Here is a 20064-nt window from a genome sequence, read left to right as displayed (position 1 = left end):
TGATCTCTAAAATCCGTTTTGATGAAATCGAAGTAAGTCGCCAATGTCATCATTCTTGGCAATCTCTCTTAGTAGATTATTGAATCTACTTAACTGGAAATGGATCCTCTCCAATTTTTTCAACACTTGACAAAATACAGTGTGATCTCTCATCTTTGATTTTGTAAGTGGGACCAGAAATAAATAAGAAATAGAGAGTGATGAATGGTTAGATTAAACACTGCACACTATCCAATTTTTTAGTCACCGGAGAGGATCCACTCCCTACTTAACTGAGATTGATTTGCATTAAAAAGGTGGCTTTCACTTGATACTTCTCTCTCCCGAACTCCTTTAAATGACAATGAAAATAATTAAGGTTCTAAAATCTGAATTGATCATTGAAACAATAGAGATTTAATTGAAATTTAATTGAAATTAACGAAAATATAATAAAATAATATATTTAAGTATTAAATATATAATTTTAAAAAATTTATTATTTTTGTAATTTATTATTTTAAATCATTAAACTCTTAAAAAATTATTTCAGTTCAATAAGTTAATTGAATTTGTAATTGATTTTTAACTGGTTTACTTCAAATATTTTTTTGGAGTAAATATAGTTTTGTCTCCAACATTTGGGATAAGTTTCAAAGTTGTTCCTAACTTTTTAGTCGTCCTATTTAAGTCCCTAACGTTTTAAAATTGACTCAATGTTATCCTGCGTTAGGGATCCGTTAACAGAATTTACGGCGGGACAAAATTGAGACGATTTTGAAAACTTAAATAGAACGAAAATGTTGAAGACAAAAACGATACATTGAAATAAATTTTAATTTTATCCTTCAATAATAGCAATTTTTTACTGTATATAATATTCAATTATTTTTTAATCATATCTAAATAAATTACACTTAATCACACTATTTTCATTCTAAATATTTTTTATATTTTTATATTAACTTATAAATTTAAGTGTAAAATTATATTAAAAAAATTATTTAGAATGAAAGTAATGTGATTAAGTGTAATTTACTTAGATGTGATTAAAAAAATTGAATACTATGTACAGTAAAAAATTGATATTATTAAAGGATAAAATTAAAATTTATTTTTATATATCGTTTTTGTCCCCAACATTTTCGTCCTATGTAAGTACATAACTGTTCATACCCTGGCCCAATGTTAAGGGCCCAGGACCAATCGAAAGGCCTGATCCACTAGGTTAAGCCTATCAAAGCACCCACCTCCATCCAAGAGGTCGGTGTTAACCCCGACTTGGTATAAAGAAGTCGGTTGCGAGATTAGCTGGCAGATAAATACTCATTCAAATGAGTAACCGCCCCTGAAATCTCTCCAACCACTTCATAAAGCCATATCTTAACCTCCCTAAGATGATGGGACGGTTATTATCCTAAAGATACGGCACTACTCCAACGGTGGTTATTGGCTCACCACTATAAGTACACTGACACGCCTCAGGTATTCCTAAGTCCAATACTCTCTAAGACCCGCTCACACCCTTGCTAACTTAGGCATCGGAGTGTCTTTGCAGGTACCACCCCCCATTCACACGCGAGCACAAGTCGGACGGAGCCTCCCGAGTTGCGGACCCACACAGAGTCCTCCTCCATCATACACTTGGGCCGCCGAACGCCATCCATTGGACTAATCTCCGGTTTCCCATCGTAACATTGGCGCCGTTGCCGGGGACCCGAGAGATCATCCCTTGATGGCAGAAAGATCCCATGAAGAAGGCCATGTTGAAACAGATTCTGAGCAAGAGAATCTAGGCCTGGGCAACGACAATGAAGACACAGCCCAACATCAAGATAACGACCAACACAGAGAGGGTACCTCTGGAATGAAGAATCCAAAGGTAAACTCCTCAGATGGACGTGAATCAGAAAAGGGTGGACCATCCCACGTAACAGAATTGATGGGACTAGTCCATAGCCGCCTGGAGCAATTGGAACAAGAGCGGGAGAGGCAAAAGGAAACCGAAAGGTACCTTAAGGAAGAGATGGAACGGCGAAGAGAGTTGGAAAGAAAACTCTTGCAGCTAGAATCCTCTCTCAAGAACTCCCGCGACGAAGGAGAAGATCAACCCCCAGGCGGAGAAGATCCTTTCAGCGAGGACATAATGAGGGCAAAAGTTCCAACGAACTTCAAAAGCCCTGATATGGACCTCTATGATGGAACTACGGATCCAAAGCATCATCTTAGCAACTTCAAAAGTCGGATGTATCTAGCTGACGCCTCCGACGCTACGAGATGCAAGGCTTTCCCGACCACTTTGTCGAAAGCAGCGATGAAGTGGTTCGATAGCCTTCCCCCAAGATCCATCACCAGTTTTGAAGACCTCTCAAGAAAATTCTTGATGAGGTTCTCAATCCAAAAAGATAAGGTAAAGCATGCACCGAGCCTCCTGGGGATAAAACAGGAGGTCGGAGAATCTCTACGAGCCTATATGGAAAGGTTCAATAAAGCATGTTTAGAAATCCAAAACCTGCCCACGGAGGCAGTAATAATGGGGTTAGTCAACGGACTTAGAGAAGGTCCCTTCTCACAGTCCATATCTAAAAGACACCCCGTCTCTCTAAGTGATGTACAAGAAAGGGCCGAGAAGTACATCAACATGGAAGAGAATGCCAAATTAAGAGACCTAGGTTCACGACCTGGACCCACTTCCTCCCCTAGGGAGAGGGAAAGGGAAGTCAGGAAGAAGGAAGAACCCGGTCTCGAAAGGCCCAGAAAGTATCACTCTTATACTCCTCTAAAGACTTCTATAGTGGATGTATACAGAGAGATATGCAACACTGAAAGGCTGCCACCCCCAAGACCTATTAAAACACAAAAAGGGGGAAGTCGCAGCGAGTATTGTGAGTACCATAAATATATGGTCACTCCACCAACGACTGTTACGACCTCAAAAATGTGATAGAAAAGCTGGCTAGAGAAGGCCGGCTTGATAGATATCTCATGGAGAGGTCGGACATCCATGGAAAGAGAAAGCGGGATGACATGGACAGGAGAGATCCGCCACCACAAACCCCAGAGAGACATATCCACATGATCTCAGGAGGATTTGCGGGAGGTGGGATCACCAAATCTTCTCGCAAAAGACATCTCAAAAGAGTCTATCAGGTCGGGGATGAGACACCCGACCTCCTCACTATCTCATTCACGAAAGAAGATGGGCAAGGGATAATCCCCGGGCATGATGACCCCGTGGTGATAACTATGATCCTAGCCAACGCCCATCTCCACAGAACCCTAGTAGACCAAGGAAGCTCGGCGGACATCCTTTTCAAGCCCGCCTTCGACAAACTAGGGTTAGATGAAAAAGAACTGAGAGCTTACCCCGACACTCTATATGGGTTAGGGGATACGCCAATAAAGCCACTGGGATTTTTACCCCTTCACACCACCTTTGGAAAAGGGGAAAAATCAAGGACTCTGAGTATAGACTTTATAGTCATCGATGAAGGGTCAGCCTACAATGCCTTAATTGGCAGAACTACCCTTAATCGACTTGGAGCAGTAGTGTCAACTCCTCACCTCTGCATGAAATTCCCGACTCCAGGAGGAATAGCAACGGTGAGGGAGACCAAAAATTGGCAAGGAAGTGCTACAACGAAAGCCTGAATCTGAGAGGAAAGGGCAAAGAAGTCCACACCATAGAGTTAGGTGGGACAAGGACAAGAGAAGAGCTACGACCCCAGCCGGGTGGAAAAACCGAGGAGATACAAGTCGGTAAAGAGGAAGGAAAAACGACTTACATAGGAGCCAACCTAGGGGAAACCCTGAAACAAAGGTTGGGTGAACTCCTAAAAGCTAATTCCGACCTCTTCGCCTGGAAGGCTTCCGACATGCCCGGGATTGATCCCGAGCTCATGTCTCATAGGCTCTCGGTTTACCCAGGGTCCCGACCTGTACAGCAAAGGAGACGCAAACTCGGCCCAGAGAGGGCCTCCATAGTAGAAGAGCAAGTACAGGCGCTCCTGGAAGCCGGCTTCATCAGAGAGGTCAAATACCCAACATGGCTAGCCAATGTAGTGCTAGTCAAAAAACAAAACGGTAAATGGAGGATGTGCGTCGACTATACCGACCTGAATAAGGCCTGTCCTAAGGACCCTTATCCCTTACCAAGTATTGATACCCTAGTAGACTCCAGCTCAGGGTACCAATACCTATCATTCATGGACGCCTACTCGGGATATAACCAAATCCCGATGCACGAGCCCGACCAAGAAAAAACATCGTTCATCACACCAAAAGCCAACTATTGCTACGTGGTCATGCCATTCGGACTGAAGAATGCAGGAGCCACGTACCAAAGGCTGATGAACAAAGTATTTTCCCCCCATTTAGGGAGCTTAATGGAGGTATACGTCGACGACATGTTAGTAAAACCAAGCAAGAAGTCGACCCCTTAACCGACCTCTCACAAGTCTTCAACACTATAAGGTCGCATGGGATGAGACTAAATCCCGCAAAATGCGCCTTCGCAGTAGAAGCAGGGAAATTTCTAGGCTTCATGCTAACACAAAGAGGGATTGAGGCCAATCCCGACAAATGCAGAGCCATCCTAGAAATGAAGAGCCCGACTTGTTTAAGAGAGGTTCAACAGCTCAATGGCCGACTTGCAGCCCTCTCCAGATTTTTGGCAGGATCGGCACTAAAATCCCTTCCATTATTCTCCTTGTTAAGGAAGAGATGCCAGTTTGAATGGACTCCGGAATGTGAGGAGGCGTTCCAAGAGTTCAAAAAATTCTTAAGCCAACCTCCTATCTTAACCCGACCAATACCGGGAAAAGACCTCGTCCTATACCTATCCGTGGCAAACAGGGCTGTCTCCTCAGCCCTGGTCCGAGAAGACGAGGTCGGTCAACACCCGATCTATTTTACCAGTAAGGTTCTACAAGGCCCTGAGCTAAGGTACCACAAACTAGAGAAGTTTGCCTACTCCTTAGTGATAGCCTCACGAAGACTACGACCTTACTTTCAGGCTCATACAATAAGAGTCTGTACGAACCAACCCATGAAGCAAATCCTCCAAAAGACGGATGTTGCAGGGAGAATGGTTCAATGGGCAATAGAACTCTCCGAGTTCGATTTGAAATATGAAACTCGGACAGCAATCAAAGCCCAGTGCCTTGCCGACTTTATTGCAGAGTATGCAGGAGAACAAGAGGAGAAACCGACTACATGGGAACTCTATGTAGACGGATCCTCCAATAAAACAGGGAGCGGTGCAGGCATAATATTGGTAGACGAAAAAGGAACCCAGATAGAGGTCTCCTTAAAATTTGAATTTCCGGCTTCAAACAATCAGGCAGAATACGAAGCCTTGATTGCCGGATTAAAGTTAGCAGAAGAAGTTGGCGCTACAAAGGTGATGATCTATAGTGACTCACAAGTGGTGACTTCCCAAATAAGTGGAGAATATCAGGCGAAGGATCCCAACATGAAGAAATACTTGGAAAAAACCTTGGAACACCTAGGGCACTTTGCGGAAATCGAGGTCAAGCATATAACTCGGGATCTAAATAGCAGAGCCGACGCCCTATCCAAGTTAGCAAGTACCAAACCTGGAGGGAACAACAGAAGCCTGATTCAAGAAACTCTCCAAGAACCCTCGGTAACAAAACGGAAGATGAACAAGAGGTACTTGAGGTAGTCGGCCTAAACCTCGGATGGATGAATCCCTTAGTCGAATACCTGAAATTCGACATCCTCCCTAAAGAGGAGAAAGAGGCTAAAAAGATCCGAAGGGAAGCACAACATTATACATTGGTGAAAAATGTCCTTTACAGAAGAGGGATATCAACACCATTACTGAAGTGCGTACCGACCTCAAGAACCACCGAGGTGTTAGAGGAAGTACATAGTGGAATCTGCGGAAATCATCTCGGAGCAAGATCGTTGGCCAGGAAAGTAATCCGAGCAGGATTCTATTGGCCGACCTTGCAGAAAGATGCTACAGACTTTGTGAAAAAATGCCAGCCATGCCAGATGCATGCGAATTTCCACGTGGCTCCACCAGAAGAGCTCATTAGTATAACTTCCCCTTGGCCTTTCGCAAAATGGGGAATGGACTTGTTAGGTCCTTTTCCCCAAGCACCAGGACAAGTCAAATACTTGATCGTGGGAATAGATTACTTCACAAAGTGGATAGAAGCAGAACCACTAGCCACCATCACAGCTCAAAGAAGTCGCAGGTTCCTCTACAAAAACATTATCACAAGGTATGGAATACCTTATTCCATCACCACTGATAATGGGACCCAGTTCACCGACGCCACCTTCAGAAGTTTGGTTGCCAGCATGAAATCAAACATCAATTCACCTCGGTAGAACACCCACAAGCCAATGGGCAAGCCGAGGCAGCTAACAAAGTCATACTGGTAGGACTAAAGAAAAGATTACAGGAAGCAAAGGGAGTTTGGGCTGACGAGCTCCCCCAAGTACTATGGGCTTATAGGACGACCCCCCAATCCGCCACAGGAGAAACACCCTTCCGATTAGTCTACGGCGTAGAAGCCATGATTCCTATAGAAATCAGTGAGCAAAGCCCAAGGGTAATTCTCCACGATGAGGTCGGAAATGTACAGGGGCACAAAGAGGAGCTTGACTTGCTCCCCGAAGTCCGTGAAAACGCCCAGATCAGAGAAGCAGCACTAAAGCAAAGGATGACTACCAGGTACAACAAGAAAGTCATTCGAAGAACATTTGCCTTAGATGACTTGGTCCTAATCAGAAACGACATTGGAGCCAACAAATCGGGAGATGGAAAGCTCGCCGCAAATTGGAAAGGGCCATACAAAATCAAGGAAGTGTTAGGAAAAGGTTATTATAAAATAACCGACCTGGATGGCGTTGAACTACCGAGGTCGTGGCATGCTTGTAATTTAAAAAGGTACTATAGTTAAAAGCGAACTCTGCTCCCTGGTGTACTCTTTTCCCAACTTCATGATTTTTTCCCAAAAGGGTTTTTTCTGGAGAAGAGTTTTTAACGAGGCATCATAGTAGAGGCTAAGGGAAAATATGCTATCAAAACCCTTAGTAGCAAAAAGTACCTTCTCGATTAATAAAGATCTTTTTCATTTCATAATATCTCTTATAATATCCTCCTTTATTTTTCTAAGTCTTTCTACGAAACGCGCCGACTTAAGCTCGACAAAACGTGAAAATCCCATGAACCGACCTAGATGGTCGTCAGGATAAAACGACGAGGTACAAGTCGGTGTAAAGAGGTTATACAAGTCGGTCGTAAAAGCTCGGTAACTAACCCAACTCATAAGTCGGAAAGAGATCCCGAGTAGGAAAACTTGGAAAAACTTTGATCCGCAGATCGGAGTATAACACCAAGTAGAAGAAAAACGCATGGCAAAAATAACCTAAGTCATAAAAACTCACTAAAGCAAAGTCGAGTATAAAGGATAACAAAAGGGATATGATAACCTGAAAAGTTTAAAGCTTGCATACAAGCCTTTCCACGAAAGAGGCTCGAAAAAATAATGCAAGCTAACAGAAGGTTTTTCGAAAAGATCAAACATATTTCAAAAAAGAAAAGCATGTGCACGCGTAAAGTAACGTAAACCCTTATCCAAAAAGGGCACCTACTTCGATTAGATAACCCTTATCCAAAAAGGGCATTTATTTCGTTTAAAACCCTTATCCAAAAAAGGGCAACAAACAGAATATTTTGTTTACGGCCTCAAAAGGCCAAGAAGCAAATTGTTCAACACCACCAGAAAATAAATAGAAGTTTAAAAAAAGGGGGACCCACAGGCCGGGCCCCCATATAGCCATAAAATTAAAGAAGTTATTTTTTGGAATCACCACCACCATGAGGAACATCACCAGGGCTGGAAGGAGGAGCCAAAGAAGAAGTCGGAGCAGGAGCTGAAGAACTCGGTGCATCTTTAGAATGAGGAGGAGACTCTATAATCCTCTGCCCCCGAGTCTTTAGGTCTGACTCGGAAAGGACCTCGGGAGCAGGAGGATCAACAATGACGCCATCAATCACCACTTTGTCAGGATGTAATGGAGAAAGATCCAAGTCGGGGGCTATAACCCTGACCTGCTCTAGGAAAATTCTCCAAGACTCCTCGGCGCCATCGGCGATAGAGTCCTCCAAGTCAGCATAAGCATTCCGAGAGTTCAGCAAATCCTTCTTCACCTCCACCATATCTTTAAATAGGCTTTGGTAACTCTCCTGGGCTGCCTTCCTTAAATTTACCTCCATAGTACATTGGGCTCGCAGCTCGCTCTCCTTCTTCCGGAGGTCGTCTCTCTCCTTCCTCAACTTATCCCTCTCCTCCTTTAACTCCTTCTGATGTTTCTCAAACATAAGAAGCCTCTCCTCCAGCTCCTCGACCTTTGGGGAAGTACCCAAGGAGCTGAGGGGAGTCTTCTCAAACATGTCCAGAAGTTTGCCACAAACTCCCGTCGCCCTAAAACTTTCTTCGGCCAGAGTGGCAAGGTGCTTCCGAACAGAAACATCATCCATATTAATAAGTGGATAGATGTTCTTTCGGACGAAGGCAAGAGCCTCCGCCCTAACACCACCTTCCCAAGAAGGGCCAGACTCTGAAGTCTTGCGCTTCTTACTCTCTGGCTCGGAGAACGGTTGGGCAGAAGGGAGTGGTCGAGTCAAATTTGAGGAGGAGGAAATAACAATAGGTTGAGATGGAGTACCCACGTTCCTAGGAGGAGGAGGAGGAGGAGGAGGAGAGACGACCGCCTTACCTCCGGACCTAGCCCGGGACTTCGCCTTAGCTTCCTGTACCCGCTGGTAGGACTCTTGAGCATTTTTCTTTGCCATATCTACAAAAGTAACAACCAAGTCGGTAAAATGCAAGTCGATAAAATGCAAGTCGGTAAAATGCAAGTCGGAAAAATACAACTTGGGAACAAGAAATGCATGCACTACCTATGCAAGATTGAACAAAGACCGACGTCCCCTGAAGGATTTTTCTCGTGTCCAAGTATGGGGCCCTCCCCCATGCTTCTCGGAAAAACCCAACAATGGCTGCCTCCACTTCATCTAGGTCATCTAGACCAATCTTTTCGCAAGGAGTGGCCGGCAGCCAGTAAAGGGGAAAGCGAGGGGAGGAATGCTCGTCCAGAAAAAAGGGGTGGTGACCCTCTACAGCTTGAACCTTGAAGAAGAAGTTTTTGAAATCGTGGAAGGACTCGTCAAAAAGGGTGAAAATCCTCCGACCTTGAATGGCTCGGAAGGACACCCATTGTTGCTTGTTGTTTAGCCCACTGAAGGGCTTAGTTATATGGAAAAGATAGAAGAAGATTCTCAAGGAAGTCGGAAAGTCCAAAGCGTGGCTTATAAACTGGTAAATCTTCAAAAAACCCCATGAATTGGGGTGGAGTTGAGTAGGGGCAACCTTACAGTGGTGCAAGACGGATATCTCGAAATCAGAGAAAGGAAGAAAAACACCCAAACGGGTGATCATACATTCATACATGAAGAAAAAATGAGGGGCCGCCTCATTAGCCCTTCCAAAACAGACCCGGTCTTCAAGACCCGGGATTATCAGTTCATATTTGGGCTCGTTCTCGTCCGAAGTACAGAGCCTATGGTGGGTACGAAGGTGGGTGATAAACTCAGCGTCAACCAACGGTTCCTCCCCAAGGACCGTATCGTCAACCCACTGAGAAAGAATGTCTACAGAGGCCATTTTTTATAAAGAAGAAAGTGGCAGAAAACCTACAAAAAGGAAAAAGAAAAGAAAATCAAAAATTACGGCCACTAAAGAAGAGAGATTCGAAACTAGAATCTACAGGTCAACCTATCTACTCGCGAAACATGCAAACATAAAGCATGGCATGAATAAAACAAAACTAACCTTTATCCGAAAATGGAGGTTGGAGAAGAACGGAAGTCTTCGAACGCAAGGATACAGTACGAACAAGATAAGGAGAAAGTTTGAAAGATTGCAGAAACGGAAAATGGAAAGAGAGGGAAAGTATTTATAAAAAAGGCTAAGGGGCATAATGGTAAAAACGAGGCAGTCATTAATGAGACTGCACCGTTACCAAAGCCCTCAAATCCCTAAATAAACCCTCAACGGACACGACGCTTGAATTGACGTAACTGTCAGAAACCAAAAGTTGCGAAAATCACGTCGGTTTCCAAGATCCGTGTTCTTTCAAACAAGTCGACTACGAACCCGAGTTAAATACTTGAACCCAAACTTTAAAAGATTTGGGCTCAAGTAGGGGCACTGTTCATACCCTGGCTCAATGTTAAGGGCCCAGGACCAATCGAAAGGCCTGATCCACTAGGTTAAGCCTATCAAAGCACCCACCTCCATCCAAGAGGTCGGTGTTAACCCCGACTTGGTATAAAGAAGTCGGTTGCGAGATTAGCTGGCAGATAAATACTCATTCAAATGAGTAACCGCCCCTGAAATCTCTCCAACCACTTCATAAAGCCATATCTTAACCTCCCTAAGATGATGGGACGGTTATTATCCTAAAGATACGGCACTACTCCAACGGTGGTTATTGGCTCACCACTATAAGTACACTGACACGCCTCAGGTATTCCTAAGTCCAATACTCTCTAAGACCCGCTCACACCCTTGCTAACTTAGGCATCGGAGTGTCTTTGCAGGTACCACCCCCCATTCACACGCGAGCACAAGTCGGACGGAGCCTCCCGAGTTGCGGACCCACACAGAGTCCTCCTCCATCATACACTTGGGCCGCCGAACGCCATCCATTGGACTAATCTCCGGTTACCCATCGTAACAATAACATTCCAAAATCGTCTCAATTTTATCCCACCGTTAATTCTATTAACATAGTGGCGGAGCCACGTAGTTATAAGGAATGGGGCAATTCCCCTGCCCCCAAAATTAATAAGTTGTATGTATAAGTCTCTATTTTTTTAGTTTAGCCCCTTTTTAATTTTTAATTTTTCTATCTTCTTAACTTATATTTTTCGTGTTGGCTCCTCCCAAAAAAATTTCTAGTTCTGCCCCTGTGTTAACGGATCCCTAATGGCAGGATAACATTGAGTCAATTTTGAAACGTTAGGAACTTAAATAGGACGATTAAAACGTTAGCGACAACTTTGGACTTACCTCAAACATTGGGGACAAAAACGATACTTTACTCTTATACCTTAAACCTAACCGATCTGATAATTAATTTCTAGTTAATCGGATCGAACTGACCAATTTTGTCTGATTCTCAAAACTATGAAAATAATAAATAAAAATTATATAACTTAATTGAAAAACTATATAATTAGGAGGAGTCGCCGTTGGTGGGGTTCAGAAATGATCTGGTGGAGATGACCAGTGAGGATGATGCTTTGGCTTTGGAGATGCAACCGACTTCTGAGGAGGTTAGAGAAGCAGTGTGAGATTGTAAATTATCTAAGGTTTCCGGTAGTGACGGTTACAACATGAAATTCATAAAGAAGTGTTGGGATGAAATTGGTTCTAAATTCACAGGAGCGGTATTGGACTTTTTCCAGTCCTCCAAATTACCGGAGGATGCTAATCTCACTTCGGTTGCACTGGCATCTAAGTTTACTGGAGCAAAGGAAATCAAGGACCTCAGGCCGATTAGTATAGTCGGGTGTGTGTACAAAGTCATTTCTAAGATGCTGGTTAAGAGAATGCATGTAATAATGTCACAACTAGTAGGTGAGACACAGAGTGCTTTTGTTAAAGGGAGAAAGAATCATGACGGGGCTCTTATTGCTTGCGAAACTATTCAATGGATTAAACTGAGAAAAAGGAAGCGGTGATAATAAAGTTAGACTTCCAGAAAGCATATGATAGAGTCAAGTGGAGTTTCGTGGATCTTGTATTACAGAAGATGAGATTTGGAAGAAGATGGAGAGAATGATTTATGGAGTGTGTCAGTACCTGCTCTACGTCAGTATTGATAAACGGTTCGCCCCCTAAGCTGTTTAAGATGGAAAGGGGCCTACGATAAGGTGATTCACTGTCTCCATTTTTGTTTGTCCTTGTCATTGATATTCTACATAGGATGTTTGGGGAGGCGGTTGGAAACGGGCGCATATCCTGCCACTGGTTGGTAGAGATCATATTGAGCTGTTGGAAGCTAATTGTTGATAAAGTGGAGGAAAAACTTAGCCTATGAAAAACCAAGATTCTCAATAAAGCTGGTTTGGTACGCTTGGTTATCATTTGTTGGAAGGCAATGGTCATGTCCGGAGACGTTGAAGGAACATTTTATAAGTTGGACTGAGATATCAGCTAGCAAGGAGGAGCGCAAGAGGTAGATGATGTATTTTTGTGCGATTGTCTGAAATATCTGGCAAGAAAGAAATAGAAAAATTTTTCAGAATAAAAGAAAAGGAGTTGACGAGATTATTCATATGTCCTTCATGAACTGTAAGGAAGGGTTAGGTGTGGATCATTTTTGTTGTTGATAGTAATATCAGAGATGACAAAAGGATAAATATTGATGTTTTTTGAGTTGGGTAACTTTTACTTTATGATTTACGCTAGTATTTTTTGTTTCTTTCGCTCTATTTGTTGTGTTGAATTTTTTCTTTCAAAATAAAAAAAAACTTAACTGAAAAACAATTCAAGGGATATAATTTGGTTGTATCAAACGTTGAATAATTGTATATAATGATCTAGTTAACTTCAATGAAAAAAAAGCAAAAAATAGATGAATTCTAACTTAGAATAAAAATGAAAAATACAAAATAGCATCTGATGAGGAGAAAGTTAAAAACATTATTTAAGTGAGATCAATTTTATCGATTCAGTAATTTATCGATTAAATCAATAAATTAGTGAATCAATATTCTTATCGGTTTGATCACTGGTTCGGTATGACAACTAATTATAACAGAGAAAAAAAAAACACTTCAGTTTCAGTGGCGCTTACCCCCTTCTCTCTTTCTTCACTCTCCAGAACTCAGAAATCAACCTCAAGTCCTCTTAACCAAAGAAAAAGTTAAAAACCCTAGCCTCAGCCGCCGTCCGTCCGTCCGTCGAGCCGCTTCCGCCGTCCGTCGCACGTAGGGCTTCTCTCTTCGTCCTGTTCTCCAAGTCTCCAACCCCTGCTCTCTTCTTCCGCGAGCTTGGCCCATCCGTCGTCTTCATCTGCTCGCCGTCCTGCTCGCCGTCGTGTGGTCGGCGTGGTCCGTAGCGGCAACGTACTCTGCCCAGAGCTCCAGACTTCGAAGGTCAATTCACTGCTCATTTTTTCTGCGTTTTTTTATGCCCTGTTCAATGATTATTTGACTGATTATTTGAATGTTTTGTGTCTTTAATTTTTTATTGAATGATTATTTGATTACTGATTAGCTCTGGTTCTGCTGTGATGCTGTTTTGTGTGTTTGTGATTTTGCTGATTTGTCAAATGGTTGATATTTTTTGGGTTGGTGACCATGTTAGGAAAATACAGGGAAGATTAGAAGTAAAAATGGGGAAGTTGCATTTTTTGACCCAGTTTTTTTCTTGGAACTCAATTTTGGTTTCCAACTGTATCAATTGCACAGCCTCTATGAGATGATATAATGGTGAAACAACAAAATGTGTTTTCGTTTTTGGTTTTTTTATGGACAAAGACTGGTCTTCCTGAGATTGATTTTTAAAAGTTGTTATATAGTCTGCTCAGATTTTGTTGTGGGACATGGGGAACTATGGTCAGCTCAGATGCTGTCTTTAGTTATTAGAAAGGTTTGCTATTTTAATTATAAATATTTGCTCTTTCTCACTTTCTATTGAGCTTATTACCTCATGCTTCTCCCTTGGGGCTAATAGCAGAATGGGGTCGATTGCAAATGGATGGATGGTGATGACTCTTGTTAATCTTGGTTTATCTATTTATATTTGTTTAGATTGTTAAATGCTGGTTAATTCAGCATAGGCTTTTGAGAACTTAAATTTGCCATGGTTGATGAATATTGCCAATTATACACTCGCCTTGTGTTTATCCTCATTTTTGTTAATTTTTGTGATAACAACCTTGTTAAAAACTTAAAATTGTCCATAAATTGTGTGTTTATTTATATTTTATTTATTAGTTTATTATAAAACGGTTATTCTGGCAAATTATGATTGAACCAGTTAGATTAATAAATCAATAAACCAATAATTATAGCAGTTTGATGTTTTCAGAACCTTGGTGATAAGAGAAAGAGAATACTAGTTAGAGAGAGAAGGATTATAAATTTTTTAGGTTAAAGGATATTATAGGATTTTAAATATAGCTATTAATTAGTAATTATGTTGAAATTTGTTGATATTATGTGGCAATTATGTTGAATGGAAAATTTAATTGTAAAGTAAAAAAGTATTGCTAGGTAACAAACTTCTTTTTAACCAATATTATCTAGTTTTTTTTTTTTAAATTATTTTGTTTATCTTAAATTTTAAATTTTAAATCATAAATGTTTAGTTCTAATTCTTAAATTATAAATCTAAATACTAAAGCTACTGTGTTTACTAACTAAAAGTTAATTCCTTATACTTTTTCAAATAGATATATTAGGAATATAAAAGCTTGACATTTTTTGTATGTTAATAATTAAATAATTTTATTATTTATTTATCTAAACCGGTTTATTAACAGAATTACAGGTCCGGTTCTGGTAACCTTGTCCATACTAGAAGGAGCATGGCATCCATTGCCGGATTTTTGTCTTTCACATGAAGAGAGCAACAGCTGCAGCTATCTCCTCCTCTCTTCAACGCTTTCACCATCTCCCACTTCCCACTTTCGCTTCTCTCAGAACCTTTTCTTTTTTCGGCCCATCCAATCCGAGGCCTTTCCCTGATTACTCCCTTAAGAAACCCACCGTCACTGACACCGACCTCGTCCACCGCATCTCCACCACCATCAAGCAACGCCGCTCCGAGCCACTCCGCCGCATTCTCAAACCCTATGAGTCAAAGTTCAAACCCGATCACTTCATTTGGGTCCTCATGGACATCAAGAACGACTACAACCTTGTCTTGGATTTCTTCAACTGGGCTCGTCTTAGAAGGGACCCTTCCTTGGAAGCACTCTGCATTGTGCTTCAGATTTCTGTGGCTGCCAGGGATCTTGGGATGGCGCAGAGGCTCGTTTCTGAGTTCTGGGGCAGGCCGCGTTTGAATGCACACCAAGTGTTTGATGTTTTTACTGAGAGGTTGATTTACACTTATAAGGATTGGGGTGCTGATCCCCATGTGTTTGATGTGTTTTTTCAGGTGATTGTTGAGTCTGGGATGCTTCTAGAAGCTGGGAAGTTGTTTTATAAGCTGCTGAGTTATGGTGTTGTTTTGTCTGTAGATTCCTGTAACTTGTTTCTCACGAGGCTAGGGGGGAGTTTCGAGGGGATGCGGACAGCGGTTCGGGTGTTCAGGAAGTATGCCGAAGTAGGTGTTTGTTGGAAGACTATGTCTTATAATATTATTCTTCATTGTCTTTGTAACTTGGGGAAAATAAGAGAAGCTCATACTTTGCTTATACAGATGGAGTTTAGGGGGAATGTTCCTGATGTTGTAAGTTATAGCACTATGATCAGTGGTTATTGTCAGGTTGGAGAGGTAGAGAAGGTCTTGAAGCTCGTCGAAGAATTGCGTCGGAAGGGATTAACACCAAATGAGTATACCTTCAATAACATACTTGTCCTTCTTTGTAAGGCTGGTGAGGTAGTTGAAGCGATGAAAGTGTTGAGGCAGATGTCAAAGCAGGGTGCTTTTCCTGATAATGCTGTCTATACAACTTTGATAAGCAGTTTTTGCAAGTCTGGGAATGTTTCTGCTGCACACAAGCTCTTTGATGAAATGAGGCATAAGAAAATCAATCCTGATTTTGTGACGTATACTTCGGTGCTTCACGGCCTGTGCCAAACTGGAAAGATGGTGGAAGCACACCAACTGTTTAGTGAAATGATTGGTAAAGGGTTAGAACCAGATGAAGTTACTTATACTGCTCTAATTGATGGGCATTGCAAGACAGGGGAAATGAAAGAGGCCTTTTCTATTCACAACCAGATGGTTCAAAAGGGTCTGACTCCAAATATCATAACTTATACTGCATTAGTTGATGGCCTATGTAAACGTGGAGAGGTAGATATAGCGAATGATCTTCTTCATGAGATGGCTGGAAAGGGCCTTCAGCTAAATCTTTGCACGTACAATGTAATGGTCAATGGTCTTTGTAAGATAGGAAATATAGAACAAGCAATAAAACTTATGGAAGAAATGGATCTGGCGGGGTTTTACCCTGACACTATTACATACACTACAGTCATGGATGCGTATTGCAAGATGGGGGAAATGGCGAAGGCTCACGAGTTGCTGAGAATTATGCTTGATAAGGGGCTTCAGCCTACAGTTGTTACATTCAATGTATTAATGAATGGGTTTTGCATGTTAGGGATGGTGGAAGATGGTGAAAGATTAATCAAATGGATGTTAGAGAAGGGTATAATGCCAAATGCAACGACATTCAATTCTCTTATGAAGCAGTATTGCATTAGAAATAACATGCGTGTGACTACTGAGATTTATAAGGGGATGCTTGCTCAAGGAGTGAAGCCCGACAGTAACACATATAACATTTTGATTAAAGGGCACAGTGTGGCTAGAAATATGAAAGAGGCATGGTATTTGCATAAAGAAATGGTGGAAAAGGGCTTCACTCTTACCGCTGCTTCATATAGTGCTCTTATCAAAGGTTTTTGTAAGAGGAAAAAATTCGCAGAGGCTAGGCAGCTATTTGAGGAGATGAGAATCCAAGGTTTGGTTGCAGATAAAGAGATATATGACATTTTTGTTGATGTAAACTATGGAGAAGGGAACTGGGAAATTACCCTTGAGCTTTGTGATGAAGCAATAGAGAAATGTCTTATTAAGAGAAATTAGTTGAATGTTGTCCGAGTATGATGGAATTATCAGAGGTAGCAATTTTGTGCGCATAACTTGCAGACCATAAACAGCAATTACACTCATTATTGAAATAGTGAGATTGATGTCCATGTATATTGCTAAGAGTAGATTATCATACATTCATACTAACATACACAGAACACAGGAAATAGTGTGTTCTCAAATTCAATTATTCAACATGACACCTAAGATTCTCTCCAAGGATATTTGTGGTCGAAGTTGGGACACTGCCAGATGCTACATCCTGGATCCCTTTGTCTCCCTTGCATGTAGAAAAACAAAGGTAATTTTCATTGTTTTCTGGAAATATGTAAATAGTTCTTTTAAATGAAAGGAAATTCATACAACCTAATTTTTTCCTAATATAGCTTTTGACATCCTTCATAACTTCTTATAGAGCTCTATATTCGGTGATGATGGATTTCAAAATGGATATAGATGCTGGAATTTCATAATCTTATTGAAAAAAGTTTGTCTTTTATTTTCTTGCAAAAATTACAACACATAATATGTAAAACCTTGAAGAATTAGTGGTGGGTGGTTGCTACTCCTAAACACAACTTCATCTAGCATTCCATGTTCGCATTATGCAATAAACTCTCTGACCTTATGATAAATTATCTAATCTTTGTTGCCATTGGCTTATTCTTCTACTTATAGTTATCCACATTAACAAATCAGATGAAAGGATTTGATGCTCATATTTCATCTGGCATACAATATATACATATAGAGAGAATCTAATGATCGTGCATGCTTCATGGCACTGTACAATGTTCTTAAAAGCTATACATACCATGATATGGTGCAGGAAAACAAGGAGACCAACAAGTAGCTCGAGTAAATTACTGGTAGGTACTTGTTAGTTTGGTAGCCTTGTACACATTCATCTACCATTCCACCTTTGCATTTATGATCTAGACTCTCACATCAACTAACCTTCTTTTTGCCATTGATTCATTCTTCTATATAGTCATACATATACCAAAAGTAGCTTAAAAGAGTTTTAACCTTATTTCCTGAATAAACCATGACAAAGAGTGAAGTAAAGCTGTTGGGGGCATGGTCTAGTCCATTTGTTATGAGGGCTCGGATAGCTCTTAACATCAAATCAGTGAGCTATGAGTTCCTTGAGGAGACATTTCAACCTAAGAGTCAGCTCCTTCTTGATTCCAACCCTGTTTACAAGAAAGTCCCTGTTCTCATTAATCAAGACAAACCTATCTGCGAGTCCTTGATCATTGTGCAGTATGTGGATGATGTCTGGTCCTCTGGCCCATCCATTCTCCCTTCTGAGCCTTACGACCGTGCCATTGCACGCTTCTGGGCTACCTATCTCGATGACAAGGTACACAATGATACTCCACCTTGTCAAGGTTTTCTAGCTGTTATATGTCAATGTTTTTTGTTTGTTTAACTTGATTGAAAATTATCATCATTCATCAATTACCATAAAGCCAATGTCCATTTGCCACCTATTTTAGGAGAGGTTTTAACTATTTTGCTTATTAATATGACAGCTAATCTTTTGACAAAAAAATTTCAAAAGCATAAAACGAGATCACAGGGAAAATTATGTAATACTATAAAAGTTAAAAAAGAAAACTCTTTACATTACTTTGGGAACACTTACAGCATTCTCTCATACAAATAGTCAGTATTTTATTTTATTTTGATGCATGTATACCTGTCTATTGATATATACTTACATTAATATAAGCATCCCCTAATATGTTTATACATGATATATTTAAGATTCATTTTTCTTTAATCATGTGTCACATATGTGTGGACAAACTTGTGTTAAAATATTACTTTTATGAATACAAAATAGTCAATACACAAAATTGCATGGTACGATTTTATGTGCAAGTTTTGGAATGACGAAATTTAAGTGTGGAAATGATTGTGTGATTTTGCAGTGGTACCCGACCTTGAGATCTGTTAGAGGAGCAAAAGGAGAGGACGAGAGGAAGAAGCTGATAAAGGAGGTCGGAGAAGGATTGACATTGCTTGAGGATGCACTTAACAAGATAAGCAGAGGCAAAGACTTCTTTGGTGGTGACCAAATTGGTTACTTGGACATTGCATTTGGGTGCTTCTTGGGATGGCTGAGGGTGACAGACTCACTCACTGGGGTGAAGTTGCTTGACCAAGTTAAGACACCTTGTTTGGTGAGATGGGCTGAGAGGTTCTGTGCACATGGTGCTGTCAAAGATGTTATGCCACAAACAGAGAAGCTTGTTGAGTTTGCTAAGATGTTAATGGCCAAAATGGCTGCTTCTACTCCAAATTAAAAAGTTCCTTATACAAGGTAGCAGGGAACTTATTCTATGCCATGCTTCATGAAATTCTAATGTAGTAGGAAATTGGAAGATCCGAATATGAATAATGTTTTTCATGATTTTAGTTTCATGTTAATTTCTTGTCACAGAAATGCGATAATAATTTACTCCGATGAGCAAACTCTTACTGTAGTGGGAACTAGGGTCATGCTAATGCAAAATAAGAACCTATATATTAGTTAGATTTTATTCTATACACTAGACAAAAAAATATGCCAACAATTAAATTATTTATTGTTATATCACCTTTTAATCCACTACATATTAATAATTTAAACAAATAAGTTTGATTAAATACTATAATTATTTTTTGCCGACATTAAAATTAGACTGCAATAGATTAAATATGTGCTATAAATTGATCAAAATATATAGAAAAATATAATGTCTAATTTAGTTATTAATTTTTTTGTGTATATAGTATTTTAGGTAAACAAATACATATGGTGCTAACATTATTAACCATATATATAAGGTAACATTTGTGATAGAAACATAATTAATTAATTGACCTGAAACGGTGAAAGTCAAGAGACATCGAGAGATCAATATCGTGTGTGATCATTAGCTATAGTATTATCCAACCCATATGAGTTTTTCTTTTAGGTGGAATTTTAAAATCCGGCTGGTTTTTGCTTTGATCCAACAGATCCATTTTCAACTATCTTTTTTCATTCGTCATCAATTTGCTTATTTACCGGTTTTCTTGTTAGTTCGAACCGCATAGAGCAACGGTTCCCGGCCAACTGACCATTTTATACTCATTTTCAAAATCATGATTTCTTGCTCCTCAAAACAATGTTTGCAACTTTTCAATAACTTTTAATGCCTAG

At 40.6% G+C, this 20064-nt stretch overlaps 3 protein-coding genes across 8 annotated transcripts; 2 read left to right on the top strand and 1 right to left on the bottom strand.

The window, feature by feature from the left end:
* Positions 1–7813: 7813 nt before the first annotated feature.
* LOC130973903 (uncharacterized) lies at positions 7814–8815 on the bottom strand. The gene is made up of 2 exons (XM_057898591.1): positions 8231–8815; positions 7814–8071 (listed from the first exon to the last, which is right to left on the bottom strand). The coding sequence occupies exons 1-2, from the start codon at positions 8813–8815 to the stop codon at positions 7814–7816; spliced, it is 843 nt and encodes a 280-aa protein (XP_057754574.1).
* Positions 8816–12843: 4028 nt separating this feature from the next.
* LOC130973473 (pentatricopeptide repeat-containing protein At1g05670, mitochondrial) lies at positions 12844–18117 on the top strand. Of its 6 annotated transcripts, none has more exons than XM_057898018.1 (4): positions 12844–13189; positions 14581–17169; positions 17698–17737; positions 17926–18117. In XM_057898018.1, exon 2 carries the CDS (start codon positions 14658–14660, stop codon positions 16860–16862), a length of 2205 nt encoding a protein of 734 aa, XP_057754001.1. In that variant the 5' UTR covers positions 12844–13189; positions 14581–14657; the 3' UTR covers positions 16863–17169; positions 17698–17737; positions 17926–18117. The 6 variants fall into 6 exon arrangements, with proteins under 6 accessions (XP_057754001.1, XP_057754002.1, XP_057754005.1 ...); XM_057898019.1 differs by having other exon boundaries at positions 17547–17737; positions 17926–17959; XM_057898022.1 differs by lacking the exon at positions 17926–18117 and adding an exon at positions 17860–17878.
* On the top strand, positions 17575–19447 carry LOC130973478 (glutathione S-transferase U17-like). Its single transcript, XM_057898029.1, has 3 exons — positions 17575–17737; positions 17860–18234; positions 18809–19447. Exons 2-3 carry the CDS (start codon positions 17917–17919, stop codon positions 19181–19183), a joined length of 693 nt encoding a protein of 230 aa, XP_057754012.1. The 5' UTR covers positions 17575–17737; positions 17860–17916; the 3' UTR covers positions 19184–19447.
* Positions 19448–20064: the final 617 nt, after the last annotated feature.

Source organism: Arachis stenosperma, chromosome 4, assembly GCF_014773155.1.
Source record: "Arachis stenosperma cultivar V10309 chromosome 4, arast.V10309.gnm1.PFL2, whole genome shotgun sequence".
NCBI lineage: Eukaryota > Viridiplantae > Streptophyta > Magnoliopsida > Fabales > Fabaceae > Arachis > Arachis stenosperma.
This window is presented reverse-complemented; position numbering and strand designations above follow the sequence as displayed.

What these genes read in the sequence shown, in the direction of transcription:
- LOC130973478 (XM_057898029.1), top strand. Translation starts at nt 17,917, where the DNA reads ATGACAAAGAGTGAAGTAAAGCTGTTGGGGGCATGGTCTAGTCCATTT. An exon ending in CTACCTATCTCGATGACAAG is followed by an intron (nt 18,235 to 18,808) that starts GTACACAATGAT and finishes GTGATTTTGCAG; the next exon opens with TGGTACCCGACCTTGAGATC.
- LOC130973903 (XM_057898591.1), bottom strand. Translation starts at nt 8,815, where the DNA reads ATGGCAAAGAAAAATGCTCAAGAGTCCTACCAGCGGGTACAGGAAGCT. An exon ending in GAGCCCAATGTACTATGGAG is followed by an intron (nt 8,072 to 8,230) that starts GTAAATTTAAGG and finishes TTCCTAGAGCAG; the next exon opens with GTCAGGGTTATAGCCCCCGA.
- LOC130973473 (XM_057898018.1), top strand. Translation starts at nt 14,658, where the DNA reads ATGAAGAGAGCAACAGCTGCAGCTATCTCCTCCTCTCTTCAACGCTTT.